This window comes from Penaeus chinensis, chromosome 3 (assembly GCF_019202785.1).
Source record: "Penaeus chinensis breed Huanghai No. 1 chromosome 3, ASM1920278v2, whole genome shotgun sequence".
Classification (NCBI taxonomy): domain Eukaryota; kingdom Metazoa; phylum Arthropoda; class Malacostraca; order Decapoda; family Penaeidae; genus Penaeus; species Penaeus chinensis.
In genome coordinates this window covers 22825441-22850440 of record NC_061821.1, presented here as the reverse complement: position 1 = coordinate 22850440, position 25000 = coordinate 22825441, and the positions used below count along the sequence as shown (strand labels likewise).

Here is a 25000-nt window from a genome sequence, read left to right as displayed (position 1 = left end):
TACAAAATAAATAATTAAATTCATCTCTTAGAAAAGAAATTATTAAATTAATCTCTTACAAAAGAAATGATTAAATTCATCTCTAATAAAAAAAATGATTAAATTCATTTTACATCCCTGGCGTAAGTGAAGCAGAATCAGACAAGGAGCAAACTGAGAACAGTACATTAGTAACGGCTGTCCAAAAAAGAATAAAGCTATTGTTCCATGGAAATCAGAATGGGAAAAAAACTAATTTGGCAATGATAATGATAATGCTTATAAAAAAATAATATTTGCAATAGGTGATAGTAATGATAACAGTACCAATCTCTCTCCTAGCAGTATTATAATATTTTTTTTTTCTTTGTACAGTTTTCCATTCCTTTACCCAATCTTCATTTCCAACAAGTTTTTTCTTTTTCATTCAATTATGAATATAGCATGGGCCCATGCTGTATTAACCTCCAAAGAGTGCTAATCTGGTTGTATCATAAGATCCTGACACTGGAGAAAACAATGGCTCCTAAACTCTAGATAATTTACCTTATTCTCTGCATGTTAAATAACTACTAAATACTTTCTGTATTATTTGTATTTGTCTGTTTAAATTTTTCTCTTGCATCCCCTGTCAGGATTAGAACATACTTTCCATCATTTCTAAGGAAATCAGTGGAAATCATAAGGGAGGGAAGATTTTATCCATATTTCTTGTGTTAGTAATTTATGAGCACATATATGAGTTCTCTACAAATCTGGACATTAATAATATTAGGAGCATCCTTATTCTAAGTTTTGAAATTCAGGGTAGCATCGCATTTGTTGAAAAATGTAAGGCGCTTCCATGTCATATCTTGTTTCCAATTAGTAGTTAAAAATGAGGAAACACTGACTTTTAGCATATTATCCTCATGCTCTGTAATTTACTGATTTGTAAAAAATAAATCATACATGAAAAAGTTTAACAGGTTAAATCATTTGCTGGAATGTTTCTGAAAAAGTGAAAATGCGTATTTTGGTCGACTAAAGTAAACTGAAGAAACAGGGTGGTGATGATTAACATATTGTGCTGACCATAGCTAACAAAAATGATGCATGAAATACCAACGGATGAAGTGGCATAATTCAATTATTATGCCTCCTCTGTAAAACCCAAATAGGAATTTTTAACCCAGACCCATGTCCTACAAGCATCTGCTACAAGACAATGATTTTTGTGACAAAATTGACATGGATGTGATGCAATATGCACAGCTTTTCCCTGCACACAGTATTAAAATCTGTAATTTGTGGATCTGAAATGGACATTAATGAGCATGACAGAAAATCTACACAAGAGGCCAGCCTTTAACCCAATGCTGCCATGGAAAATTAATAAAAAATGGGGAAAATGCTGTGCTCATTTTAAAAATATTTTTGTGAAATGTCTCTGCACATAGATGGCTCTGCTAGTGCTTAGCCGCAAAGGAGTCAATTAGTAGATCTTGTGACCTTACGTGATTTGAATTGGCGTAAAAAACATATTTTTTACTAGTGCTATAAATATCAATGGTGTTATTTTTAGTGTAAACATTATAATTACTATAATGTTATAAACATTAGTAACAACAAAATAAGATAATGTAAAATATTTTCATAAATCAAAGAAAAGGTAAACGGGCGAGACAGGTAGTACTCGTAACTGGCTCATTGGTGACTTAGTGCAAGTGTAGCCATCTATGTGTAAAAACAATCAAACAAGTACTTACAGTGGGAATAACATGTACATACACGTCATGCATTGAGTTAATCAGGTATACTTCAAAATGTATGGGCAATGAGTAAGTTCCACAGCTATTGGCAAAGGATCAAGTTGACATCTACAGGAAATATAATCCTATTCCTATCAGTTTAACAGGGTAATCTATATATTGTAGTGAAAAGGAATGGTAGAATGTTATCAGTCATGTTGTCTTTACTGCTCCCAGCTTCACACAGTCTGCTTGCAAGTTAGACTGATGCTGCATGTTTTATTTTCTGTCTGATAAAAAGTAAGCTATTAACACATTTGATTCTGATTCATCAATTTCTCAATTTCAGTGGAAGTGTTAACATTGCCTTATATTCGATGGATGATTTGGTTTTCTGTTTGTTGTTAATTCAATAAATCAAAAATCTTGTATTATGAATATAGCTCTCTACTGTCATATATGTAAGGAAGATATATCTATTCCAATTATCCATAACAACCTGACTTTAATGAAAATTGCTTTTTGTGCAGCATAGATATCTGCTCAATATTCATCATATAACACATTAGGAAAGACAAGGTTTAGCAGCTTTACCTCCCAATAACTTTAGTTAGGAAGCCTCTGATTTGCCATAATTTTGAACAACTTTAATCCCATATATGCTGAATGGGAAAATACATGTCAGTGCAAAGAATATTAAGTACATCAGGCATCTTGTCCCTCCCTTCAGTACGTCTCTAATTTTAGCTATTACTGATATTAGATTATTAGTCACACTTGGTTGTCGTATGCAAGTGCAGTACATGTCAGTAGAGGGGCAAGCTGAAGGATGTGGTAGGGTGACCATTTCATTTTTTCCCAGACTTTGACCCAAGCCGGATGACAGTACTCAATAAAATTTTGATTGTGGTAGCCTGAAAATCTTACAATTTTTTTTTATATTATTAATTCTAGTTTACCTGACTTAAGAAATGTAACTAAAAAGACAAAACTGTTCTAGCCCTTGCAATCAAGGCAATCTGAGACATAAAAAACAATCATCAGTTTGCTAAATATGCACGAAAAGGTATGGTAATAAAAGATAAATATGTCCTCAATATTTATTTATATCACGGGATGGGGCGCAGCACAACCAAGGAAATACTGTAGGGTAAATAATCATTAATATACTGTATATACTTTGAACCTTGAATGAACCACCTCTAAAACAAGATTCCCATATATGTGACAGATAATATATATATATATATATATATATATATATATATATATATATATATATATATATATATATATATCTACATTTGTATTAAAAGACCAATTTATTCTCCAAAATGTATGCAGGTTCCTAAATATGTACAAATACACAAACTTATGGATAAATATACACAAAGCTTCTTTCCAATTTTCAAGAGGGAAAGTGTGTGTGTGTGTGTGTGTGTGTGTGTGTGTGTGTGTGTGTGTGTGTGTGTGTGTGTGTGTGTGTGTGTGTGTGTGTGTGTGTGTATGTGTGTGTATGTGTGTGTATGTGTGTGTGTGTGTGTGTGTGTGTGTGTGTGTGTGTGTGTGTGTGTGTGTGTGTGTGTGTGTGTGTGTGTGTGTGTGTGTGTGTGTGTGTGTGTGTGTATGTATGTATGTATGTATGTATGTATGTATGTATGTATGTATGTATGTATGTATGTATGTGTGTATGTATGTGTGTATGTATGTGTGTGTATGTGTGTGTATGTATGTGTGTGTATGTGTGTGTGTGTGTGTGTGTGTGTGTGTGTGTGTGTGTGTGTGTGTGTGTGTGTGTGTGTGTGTGTGTGTGTGTGTGTGTGTGTGTGAAATTGTGATAATGGGAAAACGATTTTAGAACTAGGTCATGGATTCCATCAGATCTGCAACTGATATGTACAAAAGTGAAGCAATATCTCATGCTACACCCCAGGACATTTTTATTATTACAACCCAGTCAGTTGGAAAAGGTATTTATCATCATGTATTTGGGGGTACACATGTATTCTGAAATACAGTAGATATGAATGCAATGCAAATGACTAGTGAATCATTTTCAGAAACTGTGTATTGCTAAATAAATGGACTGTGCTGTCCTTTACATTACAATGATCTTAACTTAATATATGTACATAACTGCTACATGTTCCAGAGTTTATAAAAATGCATAGATTACTTTTTCACAAAAGTACATGCTAACATAATGGGTCCTTTTCTCCTATCAAATGAAATCAATACCTCTGATATGAAAGTTGAACATCTTGCAAACCGTAATATGAAATAACAAAGAATCATTCAGAACACTCAATAAACATTATATATATGTCTTTCCTGAAATATAAAAATACCATAAAGTTCTCACAGGTTGCCAACTATAATTGTAATCAAATCAATTAATTACATTAATTATTGCTTCCAAGTACCATTTATCCAAATCTGCTTTTATGGCACCCTTATCATTAGGAATAATAGGAATCTCTATTCAAGTTCTTTTCAATCACTGGTATACAAAGGTGATTAATGAACTATTAATATGAAGATTTTCAAACATTTAGCAAATAGGTTGGGTACTGACTTCCAAATATTTAACAAGCACATGAAATAACCTCAATTTACCTAATCATATTCTTAACTTACATAAATTTTTCTTGTCTTTCTTCCCTAGCAGAAGCCTTACATTTCATTTAGTGAAAATGACCAATGCCTCAGCTTGAACCAAACCTCTCATTTCTCAAAAAAAAAGTAGTAATACAAAACATAAAAAAAAAATCTATGACACTGATGACAAAAAAGATAAAATGAAAGTAAATCTTACTGGAACATGATTCCTTACAAGCACTTGTGGCTGCCATCAAAAATTAGCTGAGATCTATCATCATGTTTTAAAAGGTAAGTTATATTACACATTTATCACCTTCAAGTTGAGAATATAAGAGCATATAATCAGGTTTCACTTGTGGTGTCTATGTACATCAAAGATTTCACCTTGAAGGCTCATTCAATACTACCATAAATCTATACAAAATACAGTACAGTAATCCACAGGTTGCTAAGTTCTCTGTTGAAATTTTCAACACAGTGTCTACAGGCTTTATAAATATATATATAATACAAAAAAAAGTAAAAGAAAGTAAAAGCTTATCAATATGATAAAATGCATAGAATAAAAGTATATATTTTTGCAGAAAGAAAGAAAAAACATGGTATATTAAATTTCTCTCCAGTAGGTTTATACCAAAAACAAAGAAATAAATGGAAGCTACAAATAAACCATAATACAAAAAAATAACGGTCTTTAAAATCATCTACATAAATGAATGTACCAATCCTTAACTTTTGTAAAATTGTATGTAAATTAACTAAAAAAAAAAAAAAAAGATACTCCATTATGAACATTAATATTACTGAATTATTTTTATAATCAGTATTTTCACCTTATAAAATGACTGATATCTACAAAAACAACACTAGAATATTTCATTGCCTAAACTGAATAACTTACAGTTCAAAAACAATAAAATATTACAATCAGAATATTGTACCAATACTTTCAAATTCTATAAATGAAATACAAACTAACTACACACACAGTTACCTCTATGTTAGCCCATCATAATGTAGACCCAAGTTTATATTCTGCAAAAGCTGGAAAGACCTAGTCTTCCAATAAAATATCATTTTATATATATACACTACACCTGTAATAATGCTTTTGGTACAAGTGATGAGCTATAATGAGTGTGGAGTACAACATATGCTTGGAAATGCTTCTTCATCCGGAATACCAACAACACAATTGTTAATCATTATTCATAGTCAGTACATTGTTCAGTGTGTATATATGTAATCTGTTCCTTATCCTTATATTCTGGAAAACATTATATGCCTACTAACAATTGTAATTTTACTATAGGCAATTTTCAGGAAGCACAGAAGGGACAGAAAGCACCAATGTCACTAAATGATCTATATGGAAGAATTTCATTTCGAAAAACAAAAAGAATTAAAATGCCATGAAACTTCAATATAATCTTATGCCCTAAAATCATCACCAGGAATAAGTCCAGCATTAACTGTGTGTGGGTGTTTCATGCTCAGGGTGAAGTGAAGCGATGGTGTGGTAGCCTAGTTATTGTTAAGTGCTTTGCATGCCACTGCTGGCTAGCTTGGTAAAAAAAGGGAGCAGCTGTGCATAAGACTCCCCTGCCAGCTAGGACCTTGCGGTCCTAGGCTGAACTGTGGAGGCTCTTGGAGCAGCAAGAGACCCTAAAGGTACGAAGTCATGGCCCACCAGTGTGTGGACATGCCCTGGCTTCATACTAACTCCTGCAAACATGCTCCCTGGGGTTAATGGATGGTTATGGGGAGGCAGGCCTTGCCAGTCCACCTCCCCAAAATAAGATAACCCAACTAGCAGCAAAACGTTTAGTTGTTGGTGCAGAGGGAAGGGCAATCATCCCTCTTACCCAGCAAGTAAGGCAGGCTCTGGGTCCCACTCGGTTGGCAACTGCTGGGACTCAGTCTGGGAGCAGGGGTTACCTGTCATCCTATCTGTGTCCCTGTGGCCATCAACCTGTGAGGCTTGTGGGCAAAGCCCACGGGACCCCCGCAGGTGGATTATGGGACCTGCAGCCAGCCAACCCTCGCTATGTGGGGCAGCATCGGTGGGGTGGCAGAGGTGGTGTCCACCCGAAGTGATTGCCTGAGGTTAAACCTCAGTGTTCATGTGATGAAACTATGATTGTGTGTAAATGTACATATACACAAACAGATGTGTGTGTGTGTTTGTGTGTATTTGTGTGTGTGTATGTGTGTGTGTGTGTGTGTGTGTGTGTGTGTGTGTGTGTGTGTGTGTGTGTGTGTGTGTGTGTGTGTGTGTGTGTGTGTGTGTGTGTGTGTGTGTGTGTGTGTGTACATATATATCTTATGTAAATGTATGTATGCTTTTCTGTATATATACAGCAATACACACACAAGCACCCACACACATATACACAAAGTATACTGTATATTGCTTTAGGAGAGGTATTAATTCAGTCTCCTTCATCTCACAGAAAATGTTTCTCTGATCACAGCTGAATAAGCCACTAATAGTCATAGAACATCAATAAGCGTTTTATGAGAAATGGAGTTCATAATGCTTAACAATTTTCATAATATTGTTGAAACTTTACATGTTATCATCTACAACATCAACAAAGATTAGTTTAACCCATATACTACAGTGTGCTTGTTTTGCACGCATTCTGCAATGTGGCTATGTTGCAGGAAAAAAGTCTGTCTTTTCATGATCCCAGTCTGGGAAAGACCATCTACAAATGATGAAGACGAGGAATACTTCAAACAGACAGTTACCAACATTAAAAAATACCAGATTAAGAAAAGATATGGTTGTAAAACAATCAGGATATTCATGTTCTCATGAAAAACATAGCAGTCCTTTGCTCTGTCACTGAAGAGGCATACAGCAGTATATGGGTTATCATGCAAACCATTGGCAATTTCCTTCAGCACTCTTATAAACATCAATCCATATCTTAATAATCATTTAATATTTTTCAGTGTCAATCCTCTCCTTTACTCTTATAATATCAGAAGTTTCCTCCACAAAAAGGTATCACTAAAATAAAAAGATAGGAGATTCACATACCTAACAGGTTCATAAAAAAATCTTTTATCCTTAAACATGAGTGTATACAGTAAGGTTTACAGACAGTAGAATATCACATGTGTATTGCATTCTTTTTATAACTCACTCAGTCTATCTAATGTGGATATGCAGGCCCATTTCCCAATTAACTTTTCTCTTCTATCAATTTTATTCAATTTATAGATTCCTAGGGGGCCACCCAAGAAGTCAAACTCATATCTTCCACCCTCAGTAACTGCCTGCCGGAGAGCTTTGACCGTGGTGTATCCTAACCCTCGAGTTTCCAGTTCCAGGGTTGTGGTGGCTAGTTTATCTCGTATTGTCTGGAGAGTAAGAAGAAAGTTTAGAAGATATAATGGCATCGTGCATAATGGTTACTTAACCCAATGCCAATGGGCATGGCATGTATGTACATGCCTTGCCTACTGTGAGTTTACTTGTTTATTTGTTTTTACACATAGATGGCTACACTTGTACTAAGTCACCAATGAGCCATTTACGAGTACTGCTTGTCTCGCCCATTTACCGTTTTCCTTGATTTACAAAAATATTTTACATTATCTTATTTTGCTGTTACTAATATTTATAACATTATAGTAATTATAATGCTTATAATAAAAATAACACCATCAATATTCATAGCACTAGTAAAAAATGCTTTTACCGCCAATTCAAGCAAAGGTGAAATCAGGTAAGGTGACAAGATCTACTAATTGACTCCTTTGTGGCTAAGCACTAGCAGAGCCATCTATGTACAGAGACATTTCACAAAAATATAAAACATGAGCACAGCATTTTCCCTATTTTTTATTCATTTTTCCTGGCAGCATTCGGTTAAATACTTATCCATTCAAACATTTATACAAATACTGTTTTTGTGATTATAAATTATTAAAAAATATAAAGCAGAGAGGGAAGGAGAGTCAAATACCTTGGTACATTATTCTCTCCACAATCTAAATGACTTGATAGGAATGAGGAGTGAAAATGCAAGAACAGAAGAAAAGGGATAAAGACAGAATAGCAGTAGAGGGAGGAAAAGCTGGCTTTTGATAAAATGATAAGCTAAAGCAACTATCGAACAAGAATGAATGAATACTATAAATCTATAGCTTTTAGCAGGACACAATCATGAAATAAAAAGAAAGCATGAATACCTTTCCAAATATAGCTGCCTGATTTGCAGTAAGTTTCAAGCCAGCAAGAGACAAGATTGACAGGTGATGTAGGTTGGTTGTGAGAGCCTGTAAAAGTGTGTGTTCCATTCCTGGCGTCCCACTGGACTCCCGTACTTCAACGCCAGTGAGGATAACTTCACGAAGCTGGCTGCCTCTGAGCTGCTTCCCTCCAGCCCGCATTACCTATTGAAATTAAATTGTAACAATGAAGAATTTCATCAAATTTTTCATAGTTCAGCTCAGAACAATGAGACTGATAGTAATGCTTTATGTGTGAGAATGAATATATATGAGCAATGGAATTGCAAATATACTAACTGCACCAAGAATCTTCATTAATAATTTTATAGTTTGATTTCATATTAATTATCTATCTTCAACTATAAGGAGGAATTTGAAATATCTTTTAACCAAACCTACAAAAACACTAAATACTCTGATTAGTTTTGGATAAAAGAATATACCACCTACCTTTTCACAGTTATCAAGAGAGAACACCCAGCCACCAAGAGTCAATCTTCGCAGAAAGGGGAAGGATCCCGGCAAGAGGGAGAAAAGCCTGTGAGTTGTGGAATCGTCAATAATGTCTGCTCCTAGGTTAGATGCCAATGAGACATCAACAAGCTTGGGGAAATGTCGAAGCATAAAGAGTAGTTGTGGCCCTCGAAGGACAACTTTACTATTTAGAGTCACCTGGAAAAGAGGAAAAGAGGTTCAAATTAATACCACAGGGCAACAGTTTCTTAAATTTCTAATGCTGACCCCTAGGATCACAATAAAATTAGATTATAAAAACACATCATGGATTATTTAGTGAAAAAATAGCTGTGAGAAAAAAAATGACTGTGTGTGTCTGAACTACTCTGTTGCAGCTGACACACTAACCATGCACAAGTAAAACATATTCTGACCTCAAAGTGATCCAAGTTCATGAATGCCAAAGTGTTGTTATGTAAGGGAGGAACAGACTCTTGAAGAGCTGCTATGACATCATCCTGCCTAGAGAGACGCGCAAGAGCCCCGTCATGTACAGTGACAATTACTCGACAATTGCTGAGGTCAAGATGCTGTAGTTCTGTTGCATTAAGAAAACGGATCAACTCCTTCAGTGATCGTTCACTCTGTAAAAAAAATATATATATATATAAATAAAATGAAAGGTTTAAATCTAATAGGGCCCAGTACATATTTTCAAAATATATTATTCTGTTCTACAATTTTATATCACTGGAAAATATAACCATATAGAAGGCTCATTCATATTTCTAATGAAGATTAGAAATATGTATATAGGAATAGATATACAAGTATACTCTTCAAAGCAATTTGACCTACCTCAACTTGGATGGTCCAGCCATTCAAGACGAGAAACCTTAAGGACTTATTCTTAGCTAAAGCATTAAGAGTGACTTGCAGGGCAGCATCCCCCAAGAGGATATGAGGGGATGTCAGGTCAAGAAGTTGCAAAGTTGTGTTCTCCTGAAACAGCAAAATAATCTGTATCTATTTCTAGTGTTTAACAGTTTGCTCTATCTTCTTTCAATAATAATAATAACAACTATTAAAATAAAAATACTAATTTTGCTTATTAATCTGAAATCTTATAACATATATATAACTATATATAACAAAATAATATCACTCCATTTTTCTCTTATAGTATTACATATAGTATATGACACAATAATGTTATTATATTTTCAATCCATGGTATTACTTTCTCTACAGTGTTATTCAAGACATTTAGATCCCTAACACAACACACATATCAGTAAACAAACCTGTAAAGCTATAAGGACTGGGATAATCTCTGCCATTCTTGACAGCCCCTCCATCCTAAGTGATGAAAGGCACTTGGTGAAGCGTACAGTTTCCCCAAGACACACCAAATCTTCTGCCCCCATTGTGCATTTGCTAATGTTTAGGTGGCAAACTCTTGAGGCTGGGTTGCGGAATGCTGCAAATATCTGGAAAGCAAGAGTTCAATTTCTATGACATTTTGTTAAAAAATACAACTTGTTGAAGAATCATTTTTTTCTTCTCTGTCAATCCTAATTTCATGACCAATAATATATACTCAGTGTCTGAAAGTATAGCAAGAGTCAATAGCATTTGCAACTTACTTCATGAAAACCATTAGCATGAACAATGGGGTTGCATGCTGGTGGCGGGAAAGACGTTTTCTGAAGGAGTGTTGTGTCTGAATTTCTCTTTTCTGCTGAGAGAGAGTGCAATCTCCCCCGGCCCGGAAGTGACTGGTAGAAAGATCGTGGGAGAGAGTTGAACACAGACCTGGTATTCCCCTGCGCATCAGTGAAACTCCAAAAAGAGAGTGGCGCTGGGGCGTCTTCCCTAGTTGGTGAGGGTGTGCTGGCTCCTGTGCCTGTTGAACGCTCATCCACCTGAGAGCCATAGAGAAGATGCTAGGTTAAATGAAAACACTTTTTAAAAACATTTTAGTTACATATTTTTTGTGTACTTATGGTTGTGCTTACATGTACAAGCATGAGCACATATACATAAGAACACATGCACGAACACACACACAAATATATACACATGCACATCACTAAATTTTGCTCACATAATTAATTCTTACTTTGAACAAATGTTCCAGCACCTTTCAGTTTATCATATAATATCTTTAACTGGTGTTGATGCTATTCTCAAAAAATAATCATTATTAACTTTAAACATAATCAAAATGGGATCCGATGACAAAAGTCCTTTTACACTTACTGGGGTGCCAGAGCTGAGAGACCCTGCAAGATTGAGTGACACCAGGGGACTGTTTTCAACAATCTGTGCAACTGCCTTCAAGCCATCCAAACCACAAGCCAGGTGAGGAAGATGAAGCACTTGTACATGTGGTGCATTCTGCAGGACTTGGCACAACTGTACAACCTGAAAGAGTATCACACACACTTATATAAAACTATAGTATCTCATCTTTCCTTTACAATATATTTTCAAAAATTTATTATATCACATTTGAATACAGGGTCAAAAGAATGGTTGGAATCATATAAACCAATGAAAACTTTTAAAAAATAAGATTGTAAAAACTAACTTGTTCAGCATCCAGGTCTAATGCAACAACAAGTTTATTAAGGGCCTGAGCCAAGTCTGGGAGTGTGTCGCAAATCATGTCCACAACAGGACTCAGGATCTCAGCTGTTGCTTCGTCCAGCGATGTCACCTGAATCTCAAAAGACTCTAGTCGGCGCTTGGTGAGCACAGCTCTCACATATGACACAAGTCTTGTTACCTTTGAAGGTGATAAGGGAATGACTTTATTCATTATTTGTGGATTGTTTCCAAATTTATAACAATGCCTTCAGTTTTCTATTTTTATGAAGTATCAATTTTTCTGCTCAAAATGATAAAGGATCAAAACAACAGAAAACAACCTTAATCCAAACTGAACTTACTTCAGACTCGCCAAAGTCCCCACCAACGACACAGGTAAGTTTGACACTCTTGACACTCTCATTAAATGACATGGATGTGAAAAACGACTCATGTCTGTCTCTTGAACTCCCATCAAAGTCCAACAGCACATCCACTCCTTCCAGCATACAGTCAGGGGAGTATAGCAAACGACCCCAGTCTTCTAGTTCCGCAGAATTAGTCTGAATTACAACATGTTCCCGGCCTGATACGTGTTTACATACCTTTATGGGAAGAAAAAAATATGATTATTTTGATGTTTTATAGACATCTACTAAATTTCTTTCCTTTTTCACATGTGGATATTTAAAGATTACTGAAGACCTTTTTACAATCTTAAAATGACAAAAACATAAAAACACAGTACATAGGACCAATTTACAGCCCTCTACACAAATAAAGTAAAACACAACATCAAAATCAAGTGTTTTACCACACATTTGCCTTGTGGTAAAATCATTCCTTTCCCGAAAACACAACAATAAACTCTAGCCTTAATACAAAATGTTAACATACATTGTACAACTGTCTTGTCCTTTGTTTCTTACCTCCACTACCAGCTTCTGGTACATGTTAGTAGCTCGTTCCTTTGCAGCAAAAAGAAAAGGAGAAAAGGAGGCCAAATATTGACATCAATGGAATTGTGTCACCTCATCAAGGAAAAGAAACTCTTAAAACATCATGCAAGTGCTCAGTGCCACATCTACTACTTATAATGTGGTTGGTCCTCATGCTAATGTATTTCAAAAGCAGGAGGAATATTCCAATGTAATGTCTTTGCATCTTGCATTAAAACTTGCCTCCCAAACTCAAACTGTACCTATGTACAAGTTGCTATCTACGTGCAGTAGTCACAGAATTACAAAGACAAGAAAGGTTGTTAGTAAAGGAGGAAAAAATAAGAAAAGACTAATAAATGCTGTGGAACAATATTCCACATGACAATACTATTCACAAGGAGACAACCAGGAGATGGAGGAAAAGATAACTGAGAAAGAGGAGAGCTTAAACAAGAAAAGAAAATCAGCAGAAGAGTAAATCTAGCAGGGACAAAAAATCCTAACTGCACCTCTGAGTCAGCCCTTTCAACAAGTTTCAGATTAACCAGCAGACCAGCAACAATAGATAGTGCAGACAGTAATATAAGAGAAATTATGAAGAGACTAGCTAACACAACACATTACATAGAAGGTAATTTCACCGTTTTTTAGTACTTAATGACAGGGCTGTGTATATTGCATTCACCAACAGCATGCGCTAATACTTTACAATAAAATCCTGTAACATGAACAAAAGCTATGTTTATTTAATGACTTATCTAAATGTGACATCATTTGCAAATGCCATGTCAAGAGAAGTCTATTCAAAATTGTAGAATGATTGTTTCAAAATTACCTTCCATCTTCTAAAAAGTGTTACATACATGTATTTTTAATTAAAGTGTTCAGAATATCAAATCAATAAATATTGGGGAAAATTAAAAAAGTTAATTCACAGACAAAGTTGGATATCTTACAGATGGAAAATATGCTCTAGAAGAAATTCTTGTAACTTCTCAAACAGTGTACTAATTATGTGTTGATTATTACTGCCCACGGACATTCCCTATCAGTTTTAACTTGATTCATTAAATAAAGAAAATTTCATACCTCTTAATGTATCATAAAATAACCAGGAAAAGAGCATTAAAAATGACTTCTAGTCATTTCACATTATGTTTCTAACAAGAGTACCTAGAGCACTTCCAATAGAAAAGGGAGGCTTTGGTGGAAATTGTATTTTCATCCATTTTTTATTGAATTACCAAGGACTTTTTCCTCATTCATATACATGTGTGTACCAGTATGTGGAAATATCTGCAAATGCCTGTATGGACCTCTTGAGTGTCTGAATGTGATAAATCCTCTTGTTCCTCCTATTCCATGCTACGCAGATGCCATTTACCTGCCATTCAGTTTCATTTCATGCAATCAATCAAAAAAGAAATTTCAACCTGTTTGGGCATTTTGTTACCTTATACTAAAATATATATATAGAAAAAAAAAGAAAAAAGGGGGGGGGGGAAACAATCCTACCCATAATCTCTCTCTCCCTCACCTCTAACACATTCATCTGGTACATGCCGCTTTCTTTCAACAGGAGGAAAAGGATCCTCTGAGGAACTCCCATCTGAGATACAATGTTGAAGACAATGTGTGCGTTTCTTCCAAGTAGTCCCACTAGGTATCGCAGGATCATCAAGCCGGAGTTTTGTCTGTTTAATGATTAAATTATATGGATTAGTGATCTTTGTTTATAAAGCACATTCAGGTGAAAATAATAATAAATATGCATTATTTAATGGTTATATATATATATATATATATATATATATATATATATATATATATATATATATATATATATATACATGTGTATATATATATATATATATATATATATATATATATATATATGTATATATATATATGTATATATATATATGTATATATATATATGTATATATATATATATATATATATATATATATATATATATATATATATATATATATATGTGTGTATATATATACATATATATATACATGCATGCATACATATATATATATATATATATATATATATATATATATATATATATATATATATATATATATATAGACACACACACACACACACACACACACACACACACACACACACACACACACACACACACACACACACACACACACACACACACACACACACACACACACATATATATAATATAAATGATAATAATATCTCCAAACAGAATTTTTAGCTTCATAAGCTTAACTAATGGGCAAGTAAAAAAAACTGAACATACCTTAAAATGGGATGAGTTATATCCATCTTTTCTGCAATACTGTCAATTTCAATTTGCAGCAAAGACGTATCATGAATAAGGCCAGATAGGTAGAAGGCAGCCAGAAATTCAAGGAATGATTTGTGTGCAGGAGTGTAAAAGTCCTTCTTGCTCAACTTGGACATTGACTGCATTCTTAACAATATGCCAAGCTCAACAATTTCTCCTCCATGTTGACACTTGGTTTTTAGGTCCTGTGCTGTGAAATATGGGATGTTCAGCTTGAGTGCTTCTAAGGCCAGCTTCCCAAAGTCCTGCAAAAGGAAAGAACATATCTCCATCAATTCCATTTTCAGTGAAACAAAGAAGAAAACAAATTAGAAGAATCTACATTATAACAATTATTATTATCTACATAATAACAATATATAAACACTAATTTTCTTATGGAAATAATTCCATGCTTTCATTTTCTTGTTTTATATTCAGTATTAAATATTGTGCTTATAAAGAAGCTAATACTGGAAAAAAAAAAAAAAAAAAAAAAATCCTTCCTAATTTACCTAATGTACAGAATCACCCTTCAGTAAACCATCTCATTCTTAGTGATACCTACTGATAACAACTTATTATATCTATCAGGCAGCACATCATAGCACATGGGTTCCCCTCGCTTGATCAAGTTTTTCCTGATCATGTGCTTGATGAGAGACATGTACATATCTGTGAGGCGGGAAGGTAATTTCCCTCCCAGGTCTTCATACAGGACACCCAGAGCCAGGCACATTATGGGACATGTTATCAGGTCTCCATATTTCTCTTTGCTTGCTGATATCAGGGACAGCACCTAAAGAGAAGAATTGAGAATTATGCTTTTGTAATTGTAATCCACACAGTGTTGCTTGCTATGTATTTTCCCACATAGTGGAACAAACCAAGTTCATAATAAGCAAAATATAAAAACTTGCCATTAAATTATCATATGAGATAATAATAAGACCTATTCCAACACCTAATAAACCCTATAGCCTTACCTCATTCCCACTGCCAGGTTTATTTATGGTGTCAAAGTACCGGGAGATGAACCTATGTGTCTGGTCCGGGGCAAGACCAGCAATGAGCAGTCGCCTGTGCATGGATGGTGGGAGGGGCTTGGAGGACCCAGGTCTTGATGTCAAAACCACCGTCGCATTGGGGAACATCTGACCATCAATGAGCTCATTCATGTCTCCACTCTCCTCCTCAATCAGTTCATCGTATCCAACCAAGAGGAATAGCACCTGAAGATAAGGATTAAATTGCTATATTAGTTAAATTCTTTATTCCAGCACTGATGCATTTTCATTTACTCTTACTTTCAAAATCTATTGTTTAACTCACCTAAACTAAAAGTAAATTAATTTTATCTACTTTGATTCCATGTAAGTTATAAATATCAATAAAACAAAAATATCTGATGAGCAATTTTTCTTACATATACATAACCAACACTATATCAATGAAGAAAATTTCAGGTTTTACCTTATCTTCAATCTTTTTCATATGATTCCATAGAGTATTCATTGCTTCCTTGCTTAGAATGTGTCTTGGCAAGACCTCCTTACACAGGTGAGAGAACACAGAACCTCCTCTGAAATCTCGCAGTGTCAGGACAAACACCAAACTGAGAGAAGGCAGAGAGGAATTAGGTACTGCAAGTCTTCTATAAAAAAAAAATTATATCAATAGTTTCATCATAAAATGATCATAATCAAAACATCAGTCCAGGTACAACAAATAACCATACCTATAAAATGATAGATAAGAGCCTGTTGGATCTGTAGCCCAGTCATAGGCTAACTTCAGTGCTAATGTAGATTTGCCATATCCTGGATCTCCCTCTACTAAAACTCGTTTTGGGCGGTCCCCCATTGATGATTCAGTGAATGACAGCTGTAAAAAGTGACATTCTTTTATGAACTACAATCATATTTGTATTCTCTCAATTGTAAATATGTATATTAACACTGCTTACATGTAACTGTTCCTGTGCTCCCTTACTCACTGTTAACACTGACATGTTGCAATAATTTTGTTCTTTTACCACATGATATGTTAAATAATTCAATTTCCAGCATAAACTGCACACAATAGGATTAAACAATAACAATAACATAAATAACTCATGTTAATACAAAATATAATATTTATACAACTATCAATTCTTAAAAATTATCCCTTAAAACTCAGGCCAGAAATAAAGATTATGTTTAGAAGGCACCTAAATCAAAAGTGATTCTTAATACTATTATAAAATTATCATAAACTTATTATTAAAGCTTAGCTAACATCAAAAGACTTATAGAACAATATTTGTGTTCAGAGAGAGCAAAAAATTCATTCTGTATTGGAAATACCTCACTAGAACCTTACACACCTATTAATTATATGAAGCATAAAATCAAAGCCATCCATCATTAATGAAACTGGATACAATCTGATTTTATTAGCCTATTCAGCTGAGGACAGGTTTAACCCTGACTCAGCAAATTGATGCCAGAACTCTTCTTTTCCAGTGAAAAAAATGTTTCACTTATGACAATATAAACATAGTTAACTAATTACAATTAACCACTAATAAATTATTGTTCAAAAACAAAACTAATCAACCAGAAAATAGTAATGAGAACTAATCATTACTAATTAAATAAACCATTTCTTTGAAGATTTTTAAATTCGTATTTTCATCAGAATGTTAGTGAAGTTTTTAATCTAAGCACTTGTTTGAAATCTCAACGGATGGTAAAATATGAACTAACTTCTCATTAACACAATTATTCAAGAAAAAAATATTGACAAACAGATAAAACTTTTTATACAAAATTATCAGGTTATGAAAGATATACAATTAAAAATATATATGGAACAAAAAATAATAATTGAGAAGAGGTATAAAAAATATATATATCCCTAAAGAAAACTATATTTTACCTGAAGTGGCTGTAGAATGTAAGGAACTGTGAGCAATCCTGGTGGGACCTTCAGGTGAGCAGCCAAGGGTACTTGTATTAAGCTGGTCTCAAACTCGCTCACTATCATCCTGTATAACAATGATATATAAAAGTGAAGTGAACAAATATTCAATCAGATTCTTTTGTTCTCTGTTCTTGTATTTGCTCGAGTAACTTCGTGAATAGTTAGAAATGTAGTTCTTACTAACAATGAGATTCATTCAGCTGTCTGCTCTTTCATACTAAATCTAAAATATTGCTATGTAATCAAACTACAATTTGTGATAAAGCTTTGAGCAGATTTATAATAAATGTAATACCACAAGTATCTTTATATTCTTTTTATCATTTTGGTTTTAATAAAAATGATCCAAACATTATCATTCTATCAAAATGTTCAAATATATCCAAATTGTGGATACAGGTATTGCTATAAAACAGCAATACCTGTTTTTTACATTGATTCCAACTTTTACATCTAATTTCATGAACGAAAATAACTTTGAGAATACAAGGTTCACATTAGATTTTTTCAAAGGGACTCCATTTGAAAACAGATAATGATCAAAATAAGAAAGGCACAACCTTCATAAAAAACTGCAATTTAAACAAAAACATCAAAACATCTAAACTAATTATCATAACTCCATAAAAAAAGCATAATGAGGTATCAATTAACAACTAATCAACACCCCACAACTGAAATAATTAACGTTCATGAATGACTCACTTAAATCCAGGACACCAAGGTAACTGCAGGGGGCTGGAGATAAGATTCTTGTACTGCGTCCTCAGGAAGGTAGCGACGCGAGCCACGAGGGCGCCGCCCATATCAGCCGCCCCTCTCATGGACGCCACCCGCATGGAGGAGACGTAATGATGTGGAGCCACGTATTTGGGTTCCACTGTAGATGCGTTGCTGTTGTTCCCCTGCGGCGCCGGGGTGGAAGTGACCAGGGGCACGGGTGGCTCTCCTCCGGGACTCCACACCTCCTGTACGTAATGCAACCATTAGAGGCGACCTTGTTAGCAATGCGACATAAGAGCCCCCGTCGCCCTGGGAGTCACGTGAGGTGCAACGGGGGCATGTGTCTGCAGGGTTAGGACCACACCAGTTATCGTGGCACGCAACACGAGACTGCACTTACCTCGGGCGTGCTGCTCAAGCGGTGCGGGGTTGTGTTTCCGTTGCTCAGGATGATCATCTTGGAGTCGGGCGGATCTGGCGTCTTGCAGGTTATGCGCGGGGCCTGCTCCTGCTCCTGGTCGTGCTCGGAGGGCGCAGGGACCGGGTGTCCCGCGTCATCCGTCAGGTGATCACCACTCTTCGGGTCGGTTTCAGGTCGGTTGTCGGACTCAGCGGCGCACGTGGTGCACGAGAGCACCGAGGAGGACGTTCCTGTGAAGCATGAGGATGAGGTAGAGGATCGGTCTTCGCAGGTGTCGCACGGCGGCAGGGATGGCGGGAGGGCCGGCGGCGGCTTCTCGTCCTCGTCGTCCGCGTCCAGCACGTCTTCTTCCAGGTTGTCCGAAGACTTAATGCTCGATTTGGAGGTCCTCCTTGAGCCCGGAGATGACCGCTGCCATGACCAGCGGCCCGACCCTGTCCGGGACTTCTCCTGTGATTCGCCACTGCTGCCCATGTCGCTGCGGCTGTGGGCGCCACTGCGGCCTTCGCTGTGACTGCCGCTGTGGGCATCGAGAGACGCGTAGCCGCAAGAGAGAGACGCGAGGTCGTCGTGGAGGCCGTTGATGCTGAACTCCCTCGAGGCGGCGTCGTCCAGGAGTCTGCTGAGGGAGGCCGTGTCGTCCTCCTCGCCCATCATGGACGACGCACACGACGACCCGCTCTCGTCAATGAAGGGGATGCTGCTGCCGTCCTCCCCCGTGCCCTCGACGATGCCCACGCCCAACACGCCGCCCACTCCTGACGCAGTGGACATCTGCAACAGGAGGTAAGTGTCACACACATGCACTACGACAGACCCCGGCCGTTACGCTGGACCCCGGTCGCCTACGTGTCGCTAAAGCTATGAACGGGGATTCAGAGCATGCCATTTGGAGGCGGAGAGCATGCAGGCAGGGCGATGGAAGGAATGCTCAGAAAGTAAATGATGGGAAGAAGGGACATGTGACAGAAAGAAAGACAAAAAAAACAAAACAAGAGCGAGAGCAAGGTGAAAGGAGAGAGGGAGAGAGGGAAATAGGGAGGGAGACAGGGAGACAGGGAGACAGGGGAGAGAGGAGATGAGGAGATGAGAGATGAGAGATGAGAGATGATAGGGGAGAGAGAGAGAGAGAGAGAGAGAGAGAGAGAGAGAGAGAGAGAGAGAGAGAGAGAGAGAGAGAGAGAGAGAGAGAGAGAGAGAGAGAGAAAGAGAAAGAGAAAGAGAGAGAGAGAGAGAGAGAGAGAGAGAGAGAGAGAGAGAGAGAGAGAGAGAGAGAGAGAGAGAGAGAGAGAGAGAGAGAGAAAGTGGTAAAGGAAGACAGGGAGGGAGAGAAATACCTACACAATCAACCGATTTATAACACACAGCATTGTTAGTACACACTCACCGTTAGAAAAAAAAATACGATTAACCTTTAACGTGTAAACAGATGAACAAAAGTACAATAGAAAAATACCCAGAAATGGTCGAAAGATGTAAATAATAAAACCTCGAAAAAAATCCGCCACAAGAAACAAATAGACAAACGGTAACTCACTCTGACTCACACAAATACCTCTATTGTATATGTATGTATGTGCGTCGGTGTGTGTGTGTGTGTGTGTGTGTGTGTGTGTGTGTGTGTGTGTGTGTGTGTGTGTGTGTGTGTGTGTGTGTGAGTGAGTGAGTGAGTGAGTGAGTGAGTGAGTGAGTGAGTGAGTGAGTGAGAGAGAGAGAGAGAGAGAGAGAGAGAGAGAGAGAGAGAGAGAGAGAGAGAGAGAGAGAGAGAGAGAGAGATACAACAGAAAGCGGGGTAATAAAAAAAAAAAAAAAACACCCATAAAGATACCAAAACAAATACAACAAAAACAATTTACAAACCTGCACACTCGGAACAACAAAACCACATAAAAACACACCATAATCTGACACTCCACAAAAATTACAACACTATAAAAACACCACCCAAAAAAAAAAAAAAAAAAAAAAATACACAGCATTTCACCCAAGAACACTCACACATACACACAGTCCCTCCTGCACAGGCCGCCCTCACACGCCCTCCCTCCCCGGCTGATTACGCGACACTAACCTAATCTCCCACACGCCCGCTCGTCCGAGGGAATTCACAGACGCCTTCTTGAGCGCATCCTGGTGCTGTCCCGAATCGCAGCTACTTGAAAAAGAGTTATATATAGAGCGACGCCTGATAATCGCGCTCTGTATTGCCCTCGTCCGTTTATCGTCCTCCCCTCTCTGCCTCCCCTCTTCGTCTTTTCATCCTCCTTCCTCCTACCCTTCCATCCTAACCTCTATTTTCCTGGGCTTCCCCCTTTCGCTTCGTTTTTTTTTTATTCTTCTTCCTCTTCCTCCTCTTTCGTGTTCTTTTTTTTTTTTTCTTCTTCGCTTAACCCGAGTTTGTGGCTTATATATTTCCTCTATTTTATCCCACTTTTTACTCTCTGTCTCTCTCTCTCTCTCTTTCTCCAGTCTGTTTACACCTCTCTCTTCCTCTCCACTCTCCTATCTTTACTACATCTCTCTTCTTCCCCCTCCTCCACTCATTTTTATTTCAAGTGAAGAGATGAGGAAGGAAGGGAGGAGGGGGGGGGGGATCTATGACGTCACGAAAGGGAAGTGGGATCCCCCCCCCCCCCGCCTCCTTAATCCCACCCTCTGATTCATCTTTAATTGATGTTCTAATTAAAGGAAATACGTAAGTCTTATATCGACAAGAAACATAAAGAAATCAATTAATTTCGGTATTACGGCTAATTACTGGTGGTGGTTATGGAGGTGATGGTGGAGGTGGTGGTGGTGGTGGTGGTGGTGGTGGTGGTGGTGGTGGTGGTGGTGGTGGTGGTGGTGGTGGTGGTGGTGATGATGATGATGATGATGATGATGATGATGATGATGATGATGATGATGATGATGATGATGATGATGATGATGATGACGATGACGATGATAATAATATTAACAATAAAAACAACAACAATAATAATAACAACAACAATAATAATAACAATAGTAATAGAGTTAGCAAAACCAACAGAAGGACGAAGCGGGAATCTAATAACCACGACAGCAAAAGGTAAATCAAACAGGAAAACAAAGAGAGAAAATAGAGTAAAATAAATAAATAAATAAATAAATAAAAAAGGACCATAAAAACTGCAACACAAAAATTACCCGTCGCCACAAACAAGTAAACACAGACAAGCGCACTCGAAAAAAACACTCCAAAACAAACAAAAAAACAAGAAAAAAAAACAAGAAAAGAAAAAACAACAACAACAACAACATTGCAAGGGAAGATAACGTTTAACAGTCTCGAGTTATATCAACTGGATGTTTGTACAGCCTGGTCGCCCCCCCGTGAGAAAATAAACATTATGCAAAATATACATTAGGTAATCGAAGTACTAAGCACCGGGGCTTGAAAATGACCCTCTGTCTGTCCCGGCTGTCGTCGGCTTGTCCTTCAGCCTGTCTGTCTGTTTGTTTGTCTATCAGTCCGTCTGTTTTGTTTATTTGTTGTTTGTTTGTTTGTTTGAATATCTGTTAGTCTCTCTACCAGTCTGTTTGTTTGTTTGTTTGTCTTTCTGTCTGTCTGTTACTCTATCAGTCTGTCTGTTTATTTGTCTCTCAATCAGTCTGTCAATCGGCGTTTATCTTTTTGATGCTTATATACCAGTCTGTCAGTCTGTTTGTTTGTCTATCTATGTTTGTTTGTTCGTTAGACCATATGTCTGTCTGTCTGTTAGTTTGTCATTCTGTTTCTGTTTTGGCTTGCACGTCGGTTAATTTTTGTTTGTCTGTCGTTTGTCTTCCCTCGTCTTCCTTCTCCTACTAAATGTTAAAGAGAAAGTATAAAGGATGAATATACAAATAAAGAGACAAATATAGCAAACGACTTCCTGGATAATGAGGATGATCGTTAATATCAACAACAACAACAACGGCAATGGTTATGGCGGTCATGTTGATGATGATAATAGTAATAACAAAGCAATATTTCTGACGAGAGCAGAAGCGAGGCTATCAATATAAAAAAAGGAAGAATAAAGTAAAAAAAAAAAAAAAAAAAAAAAAAATATATATATATATATATATATATATATATATACATTTTTCCACTCCTCCGAACAGCATTTGAATCACGTTTCCACTGTTAGCTACAAATAATAAATCACTTACAAAAATAAATTCCGACACGAACTAACCAAATTCCACATTTTATTCCCTCTTCGCAACTGCAATATTCACTGACCGAATTAGGCTTAAACCGAATAATAAGTAAGTGCTTATTAACTGCCAAAACATGCACATGAGTATCAGTCATAATTTATCCATGAAAATTGCTTACTGGGATACAGGTTTTTCAGTTTATATACAAATTGTATTTCACACACACAACACGCACGCACGCGCACACACACACACACACACACAGAAATATAAAAATGACGATGGTGATAACAGTAGTAGTGCGAGAAGTAATAGTAATATAATATGATGAAGATAAAGATGATAATAATATTGATGATAATATGAATAATAAATAATAATATTAAAATTATTAATAAATAATAATATTATTATTATTATCAAATAAAAAATAATAATATAATAATAATAATAAAAATAAAAATAATACAAAATAGGAACAAAATTAAAAATAATCAGTAATAATAATGAAAATAATAATGATAATGATGATGATAATAATAAAACAACAATAATGATAATAATAACCATTACCATTACCATCATAATAATAATAACACCGACAATAATAATCATAACAAAAATAACTTTCAGCAATACTAGCACATGACCATGAAAATCAACAAATGTTATATAATAAACATAAAATAAAATGGAAGAAGCGAATTATTGCAGGCGTGTGGCAGAGAACCGCTTGACCTCCAAGCCATGTTGCAACAGCGCACCCTACCCCCCTCCCCTACCCAACGTCCTCCCTTCCCCTACCCACTCTCCTTCCCTAGCCCCTAGAGAGAGAGAGAGAGAGAGAGAGAGAGAGAGAGAGAGAGAGAGAGAGAGAGAGAGAGAGAGAGAGAGAGAGAGAGAGAGAAAGGGAGAGAGGGAAAGAGAGAGAGAGGGGGAAAGAGAGAGAGAGAGGGAAAGAGAGAGAGAGGGAAGGAGAGCGAGAGGGAATGAGAGAGAGAGAGAGAGAGAGAGAGAGAGAGAGAGAGAGAGAGAGAGAGAGAGAGAGAGAGAGAGAGAGAGAGAGAGAGAGAGAGAGAGAGAGAGAGAGAGAGAGAGAGAGAGAGAGGAGAGAGAGAGAGAGAGAGAGAGAGAGAGAGAGAAAGAGAGAAAGAGAGAAAGAGAGAAAGAGGGAAAGAGGGAAAAAGAGAAAGAGAGAGAAAGAGAGAAAGAGAGAAAGAGAGAGAAAGAGAGAAAGAGCGAGCGAGCGAGAGAGAGAGAGAGAGAGAGAGCAAAACAGAGAGAGAGAAAGCAAAAGAGAGAGAGAAAGAGAGAGAAAGAAAGAGAGAGAAAAAGAAAGAGAGAGAATACCGGATCTTGCTGGTATCGTACACCTGGTAACCCTCCCCGAAAGGTATTGGATTCGGGTACTTTCTACTGTTAGCTGAGCGTGGAGGATTGGTATCTTTTAGCCCCGAATTAAAACGTCAGCGGCTGACGCGACCTTTGGTGGGGCTTTGTGGGTGGGTGGGTGAGAGGGGTAGTGGTGAAGGGGGGGACATGAGAGGGTGTGTAGGGGGGAGGGGGGGGGTGCAAAGAAGGGTTTTGTAAAGGGACGGGGGGAAAGGGGTATAAAAAAGGAAAGATCAACAAAAAAAGGGTCTTTAAAGGGAAAATACAACAGAGCACTTGTGGTATGGTGATGATAGTGGGGGTGTTATGGGGTTGATGATATGTGTTGATGATGTTTGTTGATGATTATGATGATGATGAAATAGTTTGATGATATATGATAGTGAGTGATTTTGGGTGGGTTGGTGATGGGGGGGGGGGTGGGGGGGTGATGAGAGATGAAGTAGATCTATTGTTAATAATA

General features: G+C 36.8%; 1 protein-coding gene across 2 annotated transcripts in view; it reads right to left on the bottom strand.

Annotated features, from left to right (window-relative positions):
• Positions 1–7367: 7367 nt before the first annotated feature.
• The window catches only part of LOC125038411, a 100250-nt gene continuing 82617 nt past the window's right edge, over positions 7368–25000 (bottom strand). The window contains exons 1-20 of one of the 2 annotated variants that reach the window (XM_047631927.1): positions 20974–21032; positions 18955–19749; positions 18537–18799; positions 17787–17895; positions 16603–16748; positions 16338–16479; positions 15851–16096; positions 15433–15663; positions 14838–15130; positions 14085–14241; positions 11969–12211; positions 11608–11805; positions 11277–11441; positions 10661–10939; positions 10319–10504; positions 9873–10016; positions 9449–9658; positions 9009–9230; positions 8517–8720; positions 7368–7682 (exon numbers count right to left, since the gene is read on the bottom strand). In XM_047631927.1, coding sequence (XP_047487883.1) covers positions 7455–7682; positions 8517–8720; positions 9009–9230; positions 9449–9658; positions 9873–10016; positions 10319–10504; positions 10661–10939; positions 11277–11441; positions 11608–11805; positions 11969–12211; positions 14085–14241; positions 14838–15130; positions 15433–15663; positions 15851–16096; positions 16338–16479; positions 16603–16748; positions 17787–17895; positions 18537–18799; positions 18955–19749 — 4461 coding nt within the window. In that variant the 5' untranslated portion in view covers positions 20974–21032 and the 3' untranslated portion in view covers positions 7368–7454. Of the gene's footprint in view, positions 7683–8516; positions 8721–9008; positions 9231–9448; positions 9659–9872; positions 10017–10318; positions 10505–10660; positions 10940–11276; positions 11442–11607; positions 11806–11968; positions 12212–14084; positions 14242–14837; positions 15131–15432; positions 15664–15850; positions 16097–16337; positions 16480–16602; positions 16749–17786; positions 17896–18536; positions 18800–18954; positions 19750–20973; positions 21033–25000 lie in introns of those variants that run through there. The other variant, XM_047631925.1, reaches the window with a different exon arrangement.